Source organism: Trichosurus vulpecula, chromosome 7 (assembly GCF_011100635.1).
Source record: "Trichosurus vulpecula isolate mTriVul1 chromosome 7, mTriVul1.pri, whole genome shotgun sequence".
NCBI lineage: Eukaryota > Metazoa > Chordata > Mammalia > Diprotodontia > Phalangeridae > Trichosurus > Trichosurus vulpecula.
In genome coordinates, this window is record NC_050579.1 from 120769292 (window position 1) to 120784014 (window position 14723).

General features: G+C 38.1%; 1 protein-coding gene across 1 annotated transcript in view; it reads right to left on the reverse strand.

Annotated features, from left to right (window-relative positions):
* ECT2L (epithelial cell transforming 2 like) overlaps positions 1-14723 on the reverse strand; it is a 96600-nt gene that overhangs the window by 60998 nt on the left and 20879 nt on the right. The window contains exon 3 of the mRNA XM_036768231.1: positions 137-299. Within this exon, the coding sequence (XP_036624126.1) occupies positions 137-299 (163 nt within the window). The remainder of the gene's footprint in view (positions 1-136; positions 300-14723) is intronic.

Here is a 14723-nt window from a genome sequence, read left to right on the forward strand (position 1 = left end):
AGTTTTGTTTCTGAAAACTTTATCCCAGTGCTTGGAATCACAAAACAATGTTATTTAGAGGACAGACCACCAAAATATGTAGCTGCCTTTACAGATGTGTTTGTATTTTGTGACAAAGAATTAACAATCCATAGACCTGTTCAGTTAAAAACTTCCAAGGCCAGTTAACTTGTGCAGCTGCACACAAATCCATGGGATTCAAGAAGGAGAAAATGTACAGAGAAATGAAACGTGGTAACACTGTACAGAAATCCACTTTGACCACGGGCATCTTCTCAGAAAACCAGTCTTTGACAAACCTATAAAAAAGATACAGGAGTTTAGTCCTTAGCACTGATATCCAAAACTGACTGTGAGGTTCAGACTACTTTTCCCATACTGCTTTTCTACTTGAAGAACACATTAAATCTTAAAAAATAAAAAAATACTACATAAATATAGCCAACTTTTAATTATCTACATGACATCAAGGATAAGTAATTTTTAAAAATACCATTTCATCCATTATTTCACCTTCTTCTAACAAATTTTCTGTTGTAAGGAAGAGGTATTGATTAAGTCAGTCAATCAATTACTCCCACCCTACTTTGCCCTGACAACTCAGATGAGAATACCTATATTGAGCCAATAAATCAAAGATATGAACTAAGTGTAAGCAAAGTCTAGATACCTCTATTGATCTGATCAATCAAAGGCTTTAGACTAAGTGTGAAATGTTTCTTGATTCATTTAGAAGTCCTTAAAAGCCTTTGGATGAAATGGAGAGACACTATACAGGCAGCTTATTTGGATTGGCTGGGGATACATGGTTATACTGGATGGTATTTTTTTAAATATAAAATAGTAAGCCAATTAGGAATTGATTTGGGCAATGGAGTGTGTACAAGCTTAGTGGTGGAAGTTAGCATAGCTTCCTCCACCGAGAAGGAATCCTTTGGGATTCTGCAGCCAGGGTAAGAGAGTGTCTCCATTTCTTTACCCCTACTTTTTTTTCCTGCTCCTTTCTTGACCTGAGGATAACCTTATAAACTGTGAAGAGTTGGAAGATTTGAGTACGGCTGTCCTAGTCCTAGCAGCATCCCCAGAACAGGTGACACATAGTCTGCTTTGGGAGCCAAGGAAAAACTAGACACAATGAGGACAGGCAACTTCAAGTCCCAAGCATGTGCTACACTTCCTTTTTCAGTTCCTCATGACTAATATTTTCAGTGAATAAAGGCAGTAAGAGAGGAAAAATGAAATGTCTTAATTAAACATTACGTACTTCAATATTTTCATATTTTCCCTTCATACGTATTCTCTTTCTTGATCCCCCTTCCCAATGTAGAAGAAGAAATGGCAAATAATTCTTCTTTCCTTCTCTTTCCCTAATCCTACCCTATGCAATGCTGGCTTTCCTGAGAAGAGCAGCAGGCTTCAACCCCTAAAGGCTTAGTAAGACCTAGTATTTATAACCTCAACATGGGATTTTAAAAATATTTTAAATAAATTTCTGGAAGAATTTATAGATCAAATTCTGGAAGAGTTTACCCACTTGTACTTTCTAGAAGATTGTTATTTCCTATCCTTGCTGTGTTTTCTATTATTTTCCTTTGTAAAGATTAGACATCTGTCCCAGAGGATTTTTGAGAAGTGATGTTCTCATACAGTCAACATGGAGGGGCTCGATTCTGCCAATTTTCCTGATGCACATTAAATTCAAAGTAATGATGCATTCTGCTTTTGCTGTGGAGTGTTTTTGTTACTGTTTTATATTAAGTTGAAACAAGGGATTGATGGAATGTTTCTTTACACTCCAGCTGCTACTTGCATATAACCTGATTTTCCCCCCATTTCTAAGGGACTGAAAATGAAATCTAAAATGCCTATTTGTTTCTGATATAAGTTTGTTAGTCAGAATTTCCTCTTTCTGAAGACAGATTCTCCATTTATTATCCTCTGACATAGGTGTTCTTCATTTGGCAGTCTGAAGCCTATGCACCCACTCTCAGAATAATGTTTTTGAAAGCATAAAATAAAATAAATAGGAGTATAAAGGAAACCACTTTTATTGAAATGCAGTTATCAATTTTTTTTTCAAAAAAAAGTTCATGGGACCTCAGGTTAAGAACCTCTATTATAACATAATCACTAGCTTGCACCCATAGGCCTGTGACTAGTCAATCTCTAGAAAGCCAGTCGCCAACTCCCATTCAAGCAGCAAATATTGAAACCTCTTGTTTGAGGCAAAAGATGCCTCAATTTTAATATCTCCTTTTCTCTGGTTTGTTGCATCTGTGCTTTGAACCATTTTCTAAACTTGTTCATGGGTGCTTTCTAGCTCTTTAGTTAGTCTCTAACCCATAGCTTTAATGTTTGACTCCTGCCTTTCAATCTCAGACCTGTCTTGATTTGATTTTCCCATTCTTGGTTCCTCATATTGTGTCTATAAATCTTAGCATGCTGGCTATTACAGGAATAAACAAACCTTTCAACTACATCAATAACATCTGTTTATATTTATGCGGTTAATTGTACCCTTTGAAATGTGGATTAGCCAAAAATCTGCTTATACTTATATCCTTGAACCCTATAGGGGAAGGAAAGGTGCTGTGACTCCATTTACAAAAAAAAATTGTAAAAATTCCATTGAATAATCTTATTGTTCTCTCTTCTTTGTTTAGAAATAAAAAGTCTGCAAAGGAGGGGGGTGGGGGGAAGGGAATAGGACATAGAAGAGTCAATACAGTAACAATCCCTGAGGAATCAAGAATTGCCTACATCTTCCACCTTTCAAGAAACATTTGTTGAATGCCTAGTATTGGCAAGGCATCATTCTAAGGCAGTTCTCAAAGTGTGGTCCAGGGATGTCTGGAGGAACCACACCTTTTAGATAACTATTGATAGCTACTATGAGCCACATAAACAAAAGCTATTTGGGAAGTCCTCAGTAATTTTTAAGAGAGTAAAGGGATCTTGAGAACAAAAAGTTTGAGAATTGCTATTCTAAGGCATTATGCAGGAAACAAGAATAAATAAGACACAATCCCAGTTCCTCTGGGTACATATCAAAGTATGGACAAGAAGCAATCTTTAACATCTCAAAAAAAAAAAAGAAATTGGCTATTTCTTAGCCAATAGAAAACAACTGGTTACTGGGAATCATTTCAGAATTGGCCATCTGGGTCTAGTCAGATAGATAACCAACTAGTTGGATCATGTGTCAAAGGTCAAAATTAGCACTATGTTAGAAAAAAAAAGGACAAAAATGAGATGATACTGGGTGTGATTTCAGCAGCTCTAAAATGACCTGCTCAGGCTGCTAACAATGAAAAATGAGAAGCAGACAAAATGGCCAAAGACATCGACTTTAACACTATGTCTGGGAGAAGTCTAATCAATGCAGAATAATTGCCACAAGGTCCAAAAGAACTCAGAACTTCTCAGATAACAAATACTTGACTGACTCACTGAGGAGAGAGATCTAGCAATCTGGGTCACTGCCAGTTTACAATACAAGCTAATTTGTAAAGTATTATGAGGAGGCAAATGGATGATAGTGAGTATGACTACTTTACAAAACAGTGAAAAAGCAATAAAGAGGAAAATAAATCAGAAAATAGTGTGAAAACCAAAGAGGCCAGATCATCACAAAACTACTGACAGATGCAACTGTCAGACAACAAAGAGTAAGACAACAAAGGCACGAAGTGGAACAGAACTGTTAGCATTTCAATAGCCATTTATAATGGAACCACAACAGGTGGACTCTGCCACTCGTCATAGATGGTGAAGTGGATAGAGTACTGGGCCTGGAATCAGAAGATCTGAGTTCAAATCCAGTGTTAGAAACTGACTAGCTGTGTGACTGTGGGTAAGTCACTTAACCTCTGTTTGCCTCCGTTTTCTCAACTATAAAATAGGGATAATAACAGCACCTACTTCCTAGAATTGTTGTGAGAATAAAATGAGATAATGTTCCAACCATTCTGGAGAGCAGTTTGGAACTGTGCCCACAGGGCTATAAAAATGTGCATACTCTTTGACCCAGCAATACCACTTCTAGGGCTGTATTCCAAAGAGATCATAAAAATGGGGAAAGGACCCACATGTACAAAAATAGCAACTCTCTTTATGGTGGCCAAGAATTGGAAATTGAGGGGATGCCCATCAATTAGTGAATGGCTGAACAAGCTGTAGTATATAAATATAACGGAATACTATTGTGCTATAAGAAATGATGAACAGGCGGAATTGAGTAAAACCTAGAGAGACGTATATGAACTGATGCTGAGTGAAGTGAGCAGAATCAGGAGAACATTGTACACAGTAACAGTCATAGTATGTAAAGACTGATTTTGACAGACTTAGCCCATCTCAGCAATGCAAGGACCTAAAACATTTCCAAAGGATTCATGATGGAAAATGCCATCCACATCCAGAGAAAGAACTATGGAGTCAGAATGCAGAGCGAAGCAGACTATTTTCTTTTTTGTTTTGTTTTGTTTTCTTTCTCATGGTTTCTCCCATTCATTATAATTCTTCTCTGCAACATGACTAACGTGAAAATGTGTTTAATAGGAATGTATGTGTAGAGCCCATATCAGGTTGCATGCCATCTTGGGGAGGGAGGGGAAGAAAATTTAAAACTTATGGAAGTGAATGTTGAAAACTAAAAATAAATAAATTAATAAATTGGGGGAAGGATGAGATGTTTGTAAAGTACTTAGCACACAGTAAGGGGCATAAAAATGCTAGCTACTATCCTCCTCATAATCTGATACATACTTTGTGAATAATTGACAATGACAGCTTAAGAAGTGTCATGAAGTCAAGGACAGCTAAACCAAAGTTTAAAGGTGCTCAGGCATCAGTTTCTAAGATACCTGAAAGGGAAAAAGATTCCAAAAGAACAGAAAAGATTACAGAGAATACTATTGCAACCGCAAGAAGGCATCTGAGAAGACATTAGCAGCTACTGACTCATATTCATTTCTATAAAATCATTATGAGAATCTTTTTGCATAAATCAAGAGTATGTCTGATAAAAAACAGTATGAGAACTAACAAGTTTTTGCAGAAGATTTTCTACAGCAGACCACATCTTCACAGTCGCATGATTGAAAGGAGCAAAGAATATCCAACTACCTTTTATCTATTATTTGTTGATTCCGAAAAAAGAATTTCACTGGCAAAAATAGAACTTCAGCTTTCAGGTGCTCCACAAACATATTAAGAGCTCACAAAATTCCCCTGCAGACCCAATCCCATAGTTCTGTTCAGCAATCCACCAAGCCAGGTATTAAAAAAGAAATATGCTTATCAAAGGTTTTTGCCTGAGTCACAAAGGACTTCCTCCACAAAGTCCAAATAAAAGAACAGCTCCCCTTTGATAGTAAGGTTCTGTGGGTGCTCCTGTCTGCAGATGACACTGTGCTGATTGTATCAGATCCTAGAACACTCACTGGCCTTCTCAATGATGTACAAAGAGATCATTGTGGCCAACCATATGGACAAAAAAAAGTGCATGAAATGCATGTAGCTCAGACTACCATGTGCAGTGGGACAGGCCAAGCATTGAGTGAGTTCATTCCTCAGAAAGGCAGTGTAGTACAGTTGGGAAAGTATTGGTTTTGGAATTAGAACACCTGAGCTCAAGCACTACATCTCTTATCACTTGCTACCTGTCTGACCTTGGGCAAATCATTTTATTAAGCATTTATAATAAGCACTGGAGATAGAAAGCAAAAAATGAAATAGTCCTTACCCACTGGCAGTTTCATTTTATCCAGAGATACATATATGTACATTTCTATATATACATACATTTCGATACATGTACAACATATGTAATTATATACAAAATAAATACAAGGGAATTTTGAGGAGAGAGGCACTAGGAACTGAAGAATCAGAAAAAACTTAAGGTAGAAGGTGGAACTTGAACTGAGTTTTGAAGGAAGTTTGGGGGTGGGGGTTGAGGAAGCAATGTCGTCCAGGCATGGAGGACTGCCAGTGGGAAAGCATGGAAATAGGAGATGGAATCTCCATCCTCGTGGATGAAAGAAAATAAGAAATCCAGTTTGGAGGACTATATAATGTGCTAAGGGAGTAAGGTATGATAAGACTGGAAAGTTATTTGGGGGCTAGGTAAAAGGCTTATCTGTGAAACATAAGAGTTCATAACTGATCCTAGAAGGATCAGTGATACCCTACAGGGCACCAAGAGGGTTTATTAAGCAGGTGGTGGAGCAGGTAGCACGGAAGAACTGAGCTTTAGGAAATCATTTTGGCAGCTGTATGGAGGAATGAAGGGAGAGATTTGAGTCAAGGGATCAATCAGGAGGTTATTGGATGGACTAAAGTGGTGGCTGTGTAAATAGAGAGAAGGGGACTGATATGAGAGATGCTGTGGAGGTCAAAACAAGTCATTTAAAAAGTAAAAGAATAATTAAAACCTAGGCAGTTAGGTGGCACAATGGAGTCAAGACATGAGTTCAAATTTAGCTTCGAAAAATTACTAACAGAGCGAATCTGGGCAAGTCACTTGATCTGTCTGTCTCAGTTTCCTCAACTGTAAAACAGGGGTGATAATACCACCCACCTCCTAGGGTTGTTGTGATGATCAAATTATATAATATCTTTAGGGCGCTCAGCATAGCTGACACCTGGCATACAACAGGTGCGTAATAAATACTTATTCCTTTCCCCTCAGTAAAAGATACAAGATTACAAAAATTTTATCTTATTTTTCAAAGAAAGGATCAAAGGTTGAATTATGATAATTCCAAAGAAATAAGTTTTTACCCCCTGTGGATCTATAAGATATGTTTTTTCCCTATAGCCAGGAAGGGAGAAACAATGTGATTTAATTTAAAATATATACTTCAATTATATATATAATATATATATACATATATGTGTATTATGTTTTTTCCTAGACTGCATCATATTTCAAGGGCACATTAAAACATAATGAATCTTTAGCATTAAGGCAAATGCTTTAGCCACACAAAACATGCACACATACAAAAAAAAATCAATACATGAACAGTAGAATGCTATAATAAGAGTGTGGCTCATTACATTTTAATTAACACTGTCAAGTAAGAAAAGCATGAAAAAAATGAGAAAATGTAAGGAGACAAGGAACAAAATGTGCTTTGCTCATTTATTGTGACAAGGATAGTTTAGTTTAAATTATTCATGATTGTGCTTTGCACTGTGCCACTGAATGTACAATGTGTATTTTGCAAAGATAACAAGACTTAGCAATATGAGACCTGAATCTGGCTCTGTGCTCTTAAATCTCTGATAAGAGTTAGAGAAAGACTGCCAAAATTGTAATGAAAATTACTGGGTTGGCAGATTAGCAAGGTGAGTCTTTGAAGAGATTGGGCAGCTTTGACGCAGTTATTTATTTTCCTAGTGGGAGCATGCCTTTGTGTTCCCTCTTTCTGGGTCAGTAGTTTTCAAACATTTTAAGGTGGGTCAAGATTTTGCAACTATTTTTCATACCTTTATCCTGATCCCTAATGCAGTGTTCATGGAGTAAACTGCTGGGAAGATGACACATATAAATTTAATATATTCAAACATGACCGTATTTTATTTCAAGGAAGTCCTAGGAATTCTTTGTGGATCCCAAGAGGTCCATGGAACTCACATTGAAAACTATTGCTCTAATCCATGAGGCATTGAAAACTAAATATTTTTGCCCTGGAGCAACCTGCTTCGCTAGGTTTTTAGGATAAATCAGAAAGTTCCTTTTTTTTTTTGGACAAGTACAGCTACCAAGCACAAGAGGCTACCTAGAGCAGATGTCCAAATTGACATTATCACATGTTCCTTCTCCACCTTCTCCCCATCATCATCATTATCTCATTTATCTCATTTTTTTCAGTGAGGTTCAGATGGAAACAGTCCTGAGACAAATTGCATACTGCTATTATTATATTATTGTTATTATACTGCTATTATTCTTTCATATTTCTTTGGATTATTGAACAGGTGAATAAAATAACAGCTCTCTGTAGTTAAATAGAAGCATTATCTTATAAGCTTATCTTTTGTAGGCTCACTGAAAATATCCTTGATACAACCTCAGTAGCAGGCAGGAAAATAGGGATGATATAAACCTCATCCTGTTCCCACATTTTTCCCATTTAGTTTGGAGATTATCAGCATTTGGGATGGCAACAATTATTTTAAAAATTGTTCTAAATTTTTATGGATCAGTTTTATGTATGTCATTATAATAGTTTGTTTCTTTGTTTGTTTGAGTTCTCCAGGATATTTTGAGGTCTGTATTTATAGCACAGACATTTGTCATCTCTGTTCATGAGAGTTAGTGAACTTCTAAGATATAATTCTAGTCCCCAAGGCATGTCTTGAAAGGTCTTCAATAGGTGCTAAATTATTTTAGTCTGCGGTGATTTACTGCACAGTTTTTGTATTTCCTTGAATAATCGATGAAGATTGCTGAGTCTGAGCTCCTTAAGGGTACCTTTTCTGTAGTGTCTGGTGCCAATGATCTTGAAGTAGCATCATAAATTTAACCAGTTCTCCACATACATGTCCACGTGTGCAAATGCACACATACAATCATCATGACTCAGTCATTTTTTGAAACATATTTGTCAAAATACTGTTGGGTAAATTCTTGTAGATGTCACCCACGGAGGACTTTTAATTTCACTCTGGGATCTTAGCTGTTTCACAGGCTCCATCTAGAGTCAAACCAATTATATTCAATAAATCCAATGACAAGTACCTGTTACAGCCTTTGGTACTGCTCAATGTTATGATGTCTTCTTTTTTTGAAAGTTTTTTGTAGGTTCTAAGTATATTTATCAATTGTCATCATTTTTTCTCAAGAAAGTGTTAATCTTTCTGTAGCTACCTTAAGTTGATAGACCCTTTATGGGGTTTAGTAAGAATACTTTTCAAATCTGTTATGGTCCATTTTATAGACCTGAGAGTATACATTTAAGACTGGTATTATATAGATATTGATTGTTTTAAATGTGTTTTCCTCATTAAACTTTGATTCCAGGATGTCAGTAAGCCTCTATGTGAATTCAATCATAGTCTTTTTCTTGTTATCTTTTCTTGTTATCTTGCCTTGCAAGTAGGAGGCCCAAAGTACTTGTAGGTATCAGCTTCAACTATTGGTTCAGTGTGCCTTCTGGCATCCAGCTCAGATCCTTCAGTCTCTATATTTCTCTGGTATATGCCAATAATTTTATACTTATTGAATCCAAATGACATTTTGAGATGTTTTTACATCATTGGAAAATGATTTCATGAGATGGAGTTTTATTGGTTTTTTTTTGGTGGAGACACAGCATGAGGTCATTAATATTCACAAAATAATTAATATATTTTGGTTTGACAGGTTTAATTGGAATCCATACTTAGTTCTAGAGGTACTCTGTAGATTCTTTTGATTAGTGCTAAGTTTTCTGCATTCAGAACTTCTGGGCAATTTTCTTATATTACTTGCATTATGGTATTTAAATTGTCTCTGTGCATCCTATCTTCAAGATCAATGGGAGATCATGTGTTCTTTTAATGTTATTGCTTTTTGCTTCCAGATTGTCCTTCACTTCATATTCACAATCTGTTGCTCTTTTCTTTCTCTTCTTGGAAAGACTTGCCACTGTGGATTTGGGTTTGTCTGTTCTACTGGTTTTTTCTTCTGTTCTGGCCATAAATTCCATCAAACTTTCAAAATTCTGATTTCTCTCTTGAAATTTTCTGGAATATCCTGTTGAGCTTCCATGTTCTCCTGGGAATTCATGGGGTCCTATGCTTCATCAGATATTGGTTCAATTTCTTTTATCTTACAATATTTATTTAGACATGTTTGCAATTTTTTTAGATATCTTGTTACTTATCTTTCCTTAGTTTAAAAGTAGATTTTTGGGGAGGATATAGCTGACTCCATTTGGAATTCACCATTTTACTGTGTATGACTCCTGCATTGACAGTAGGACTAGAAGCAACAACTGATTCCTTTCAGTGTCTTCTTTCCTCTCCAATTGATACAAAAAGACATAATTGGTTCAGTTTTTCAGAGAAGTTAGAGTTTCAGTCACCTCCCTTAATATAACTGTTCTGTTGTTCATTATATTAATGATCCACAAACTTTCTGCTCCTCATTTGATTCAACTTGTGTTTTGCTGTGTTGGACTTCTTGCAACCATATAGACAATCAGAAATTTTTCCTTTCCTCTTTCCTTGGGAGTTCTTGGTTGCCTCTGATTTCCATGTTACTATAGTAAAGTTGTTTTTTTATGATATTGAACGATTTTCTTCTTTTTTTGAAACTGCTTTGACTTCCTGTATTGCCTTAGCCTTTTGAATTTTGTTTTTAATTGCTGATTGAAAGTATGTAGAGTTTCTTATGTGCTTTTGTTTTCCAGACTCTTTTGAGTATATATATTTTTGTTTGCCCTTAACCCAGAAATACTGCATTCAAGTTTTGATAGACTATACTAGCTAGATATTGATGTAATCTTCCAATCCCTTCCCCCAAATTTACAATAATTCTCACATGTCATTTTCTGCCATAGTGGTGTTTGATGCCTGTCCTTAGAATTATTGTTTGATATTACCTTTCCACTATGGTTCTTACTATGGCAGTAGCTGCCATATATGCTGCTCTGTTTAGGTCCTGAAATGTTTTTATACTTTCTGTCAAGTATTGTGGATGAACATGCTCATTCATGATGGATATAGCTAATGTTAGCTTTTATAAATTAACTTTGGAGGTCGTACAGCCAAGATAGCGGATTAAAAGGAGGAACTTACCTGAACTCTTCTAACATTCCCCTCCAAACAACTTTTAAAATAATGCCTCAGGCTGAATTCTGGAGTGACAGAACCAACAACAGGTCAGGGTGAAACAATTTTCCAGCCCATGACAACTTAGGAGGACAACAGGAAAAGTGTGGCTCACCCAGGTGGTGGTCAGACCTGAATTACAGTGCAGCACAATCCATGTACCAGCAAACCAGCAGCAGGCCTTGGAGGTGGCTGCATCAGAGGCAGCAACAGCTTCAGAGGCCCTCAGCCCACAGACAGTAAGGGGGCTGGACAGGTAATCAGAAGGAGATTACAGGGGACACTCTGCTGGCACTGGGTACAGGACCTTGTTGCATTGCCCTTACACAGTTCCAGGTCACAGTCCCAGGACAAAGAGGAGCACTGTGCTTGTGATCTCAGGAGAGCAGAGGCCCTCATCATAGTTCCAGGGTGGAGAAGAGTGCTTGTGATCACTCACAAGGGAGCAGGGAGACTGGTCTCAGTTTCAAGGCAGAAAAAAGCACTAGCACTTGCAACCACGAGGGAACAAGATCCCTTCCTGGGTAAAGAGAAGAGCACAGGCCAAGAGATCAGTGACTACATCTCTCCTTAGACCATACCACTTTGGAAGCACCAAAAACTTATAGACCCCCAGAGCTAGTTCTCAAAACAGAAGCATGAAAAACCTGAAGCTTGAGACAGTGCTCCCTCCACCTCAGGAGCAGAGCCTAACTTTAACATAAAGTTAAAAATCAAGAAATGGGCTGAAAAAAAAGAGCAAAACACAAAAAGAACCTCACTATAAAAAGTCAATATGGTGACAGGGAATATCAAGACACAAACTCAAAAGAAGACAACAATGTATGACCAGAATGGCCTTTGTTTTCTTTGAATGACTCAGCTTACCTCACTGAGCCTTGCGGGATGCTGGGGCTTCTCTTCCAGGGCAGGAAGCCCAGAGGCCATGCCTGGAAGCAGAGAACTTCCTGTGTGATGAGTCATGGGGCTGGCTGAGGGGAGGTGTTGACTCCAGAGCCATGCCTTATTGGGTGTTAACCTAGGGGAAGGGACCAACTCAAGAACCAATCGGCCCAGTCATTCAGGCGGCGCTTGATGATGTCAAAAACTCTATAAGAGGGGAGAGGACAGCTTGAAGAGCCCTTCTTTTTTCCTTTTCCAGTTGGTGTGGGAGCAGCGACAAGCGTGACTCTGGGCCAGTCCTTGCTCTCGGGCTGGGCCCAGATGTTGGTAACTATGAATTGTATTGGGTCTGTTTGTTGATATTTGTAATTTGTTTGTATTTTGTTTTGAAGTTTGGCATGCTGGTTCGTTTCCCCCGAACTAAATGAATGTTCTGAACCTCAGGGTGCTGGCTTTTTCCCCTGAAGTAGGTGAATGAATCTGTATTTGGTCTGTCTCTTGATGCTTGCCTCTTTGCTCCCCTGAACTAACTGAATGCTAACTGAATGCTGGATTAAAGTAAGCTGGTCAGCCCCTTCACCGTGCTTTCCTTGTTTAAGCAGATAAAAAGAAACTGTGCTTTCCCGGCAGCCTCCTGGGTGCCGGCAGCCTCCTGGGTGCTGGCTGTGGGGGGATCTTATGCCCCCACAGGAGCTGCTAGCTGGATTGTTAAAACACAATGTCAAAATAGCTATAAGGAAAACCTCAAAGAAAAAATGTGAATTGGACACAAATCCAACAAGAATTCCTAAAAAGGCTCAAAAAGGATTTTGTTTTATTTTTACATTTTATTTAAAATTTTGAGTTCCAAACTCTATCCCTGCTTTACTCCCTCCCATGCCCCTTCCTTGAGATGGTAAGCAATCAGATATGTTATATATTTGCAATTATGTAAAACACTTCCATATTAGTCATTTTGTATAAGAACACTTAGATAAAAGAAAAAAAATGAAAGAAAGTGAAAAATGCTGTGCTTCAGTCTGTATTCAATTAATATCAGTTTTTTCTCTGAAGGCAGATAGTATACTTCGTCATTAGTCCTTTGGGATTGTCTTGGATCATTGTGTTGCTCAGAATAGCTAAGTCATTCACAGTTCTTCATTGAACAATATTGCTTTTACTGTGTACAACATCCTCCTAGTTCTGTTCACTTCACTATGCATCAATTCATTTAAGTCTTTCCAAGTTTTCTGAAATAATCCTGCTTGTCATTTCTTATAGCACAATAATATTCCATTACAATCATAAACCACAGCTTGTTTAGCCATTCCTCATTTGATGGGCATACCTTTGATTTCCAATTCTTAGCCACCACAAAAAGAGTTGCTATAAGTATTGTTGTACAAATAGGTCCTTTTCCTTATTTTTTTTTTGGATGTCTTTGCGATATAGACCTAGCAGTGGTATTACTGGGTCAAAGGGTATGCACAGTTTTATAGCCCTTTGGATATAGTTCCAAATTCCTCTCCAGAATGACAGGATCAGTTTACAACTCCACTAACAGTGCATTAGTGTCCCAATTTTCCCACATACCCTCCAACATCCAACATTTTTCTTTTTTGCCACAGTCACTCTGATAGGTGTGAGGTTGTGCATCAGAGTTGTTTTATTTGCATTTCTTTGATCAATAGTGATTTAAGGATTTTAAAAATCAAATAAGAGAGGTAGAGAAAAATTGGGAAAAGAAATGAGAGTGATACAAAAAATTATGAAAAGAGAGTCAACAGCTCAGTAAAAGAGGCACAAAAAATATTGAAGAAAATAATATCTTAAAAGTAGAATTGGCCTAATGGTAAAAGAGACATGAAAATCCACTGAAGAGAGGAACTCCTTTAAAAATCAGAATTGGCCAAATGGAAAAAAGAGGTACAAAAATTCACTGAAGAAAACAATTCTTTGAAAATTAGAATTGGGCAAGTGGAAGCAATGACTCCATGATATATCAAGAAACAATAAGACAAAGTCAAAAGAATGAAAAAATAGAAGAAAATTCCAAATAGCTCATTGAAAAGCAACTGACCTGAAAAATAGATCCAAGAGAGATAATTTAAGAATTATTGGACTACCTATGATCAAAAAAGGGCTTAGGGGAAAGCAGGGACTCACTTAAGCTCTCCCCCAAATCCCTCCAAACACCTGTAAAAATGGCTCTGAACAAATTCTAGAGCTGCAGAACCCACGAAATAGCAGAGGGAAGCAAGTTTCCAGCCCAAGACAGCCGGGATGGTCACTGGGAAAGGTCTATCGTACCATGCTGGGAGTGGAGCGCATCCCAGTGTGGGCTGCACTAAGACAGACCAGACCAGGAGATGGGCAGGCAGAGTAGGCCTTAAGGCCATGAAACACTGAGCTGTGGCAGTTACCAGACTTCTCAACCTATAAATGCCAAAGACCACGGAGCAGGTTAGTGGGAAAACTGCTGAATTGGGATGAAAGCAGTCTGGCTGCAGCCCTGGGGGCAGCAGAGGTGACCCAGCAGTAGCAGTGGCAACAGCAGGAAGCTCCAGTGGCTGCTTTCAGAGCTCCAGTGTCAGCTGCTTTTGGAGTCCCTGGCTCACATAGTGGGAAGAATTAAGCAGCGGAGAGGAGCAGAAGTGCAAGGAGTGCTTTGCTGGCACAGAGGCAGCTTTGCCCTGCTTGGATCTGGGTTGAGGTCCTGGTTGGAGGTTCTTGGGGGAGGAGGAGTGCTGCTACGGCAGAACTTGCTGTGTAGAAGTAGCTCTGAAAACAGAAGCACAGCCCCTAAAGCTTGGAACAAAGTACTCTCTACTCCACAAGCAACCATACCCTGACAAAAAGCTCACAGGTCAATTAGTTGGCTGGGAACAGGAACAGGCAGTGAAAAAAGATGCAGACTCAGAGTATAGAATCTTTTTTTGTTGACAGAGAAGATCAAAACATACAGCCAGAAGAAGTCAACAAAGTCAAAGAGCCTACATCAAAAGCCTCCAAGAAAAATATGAATTGGTCTCAGG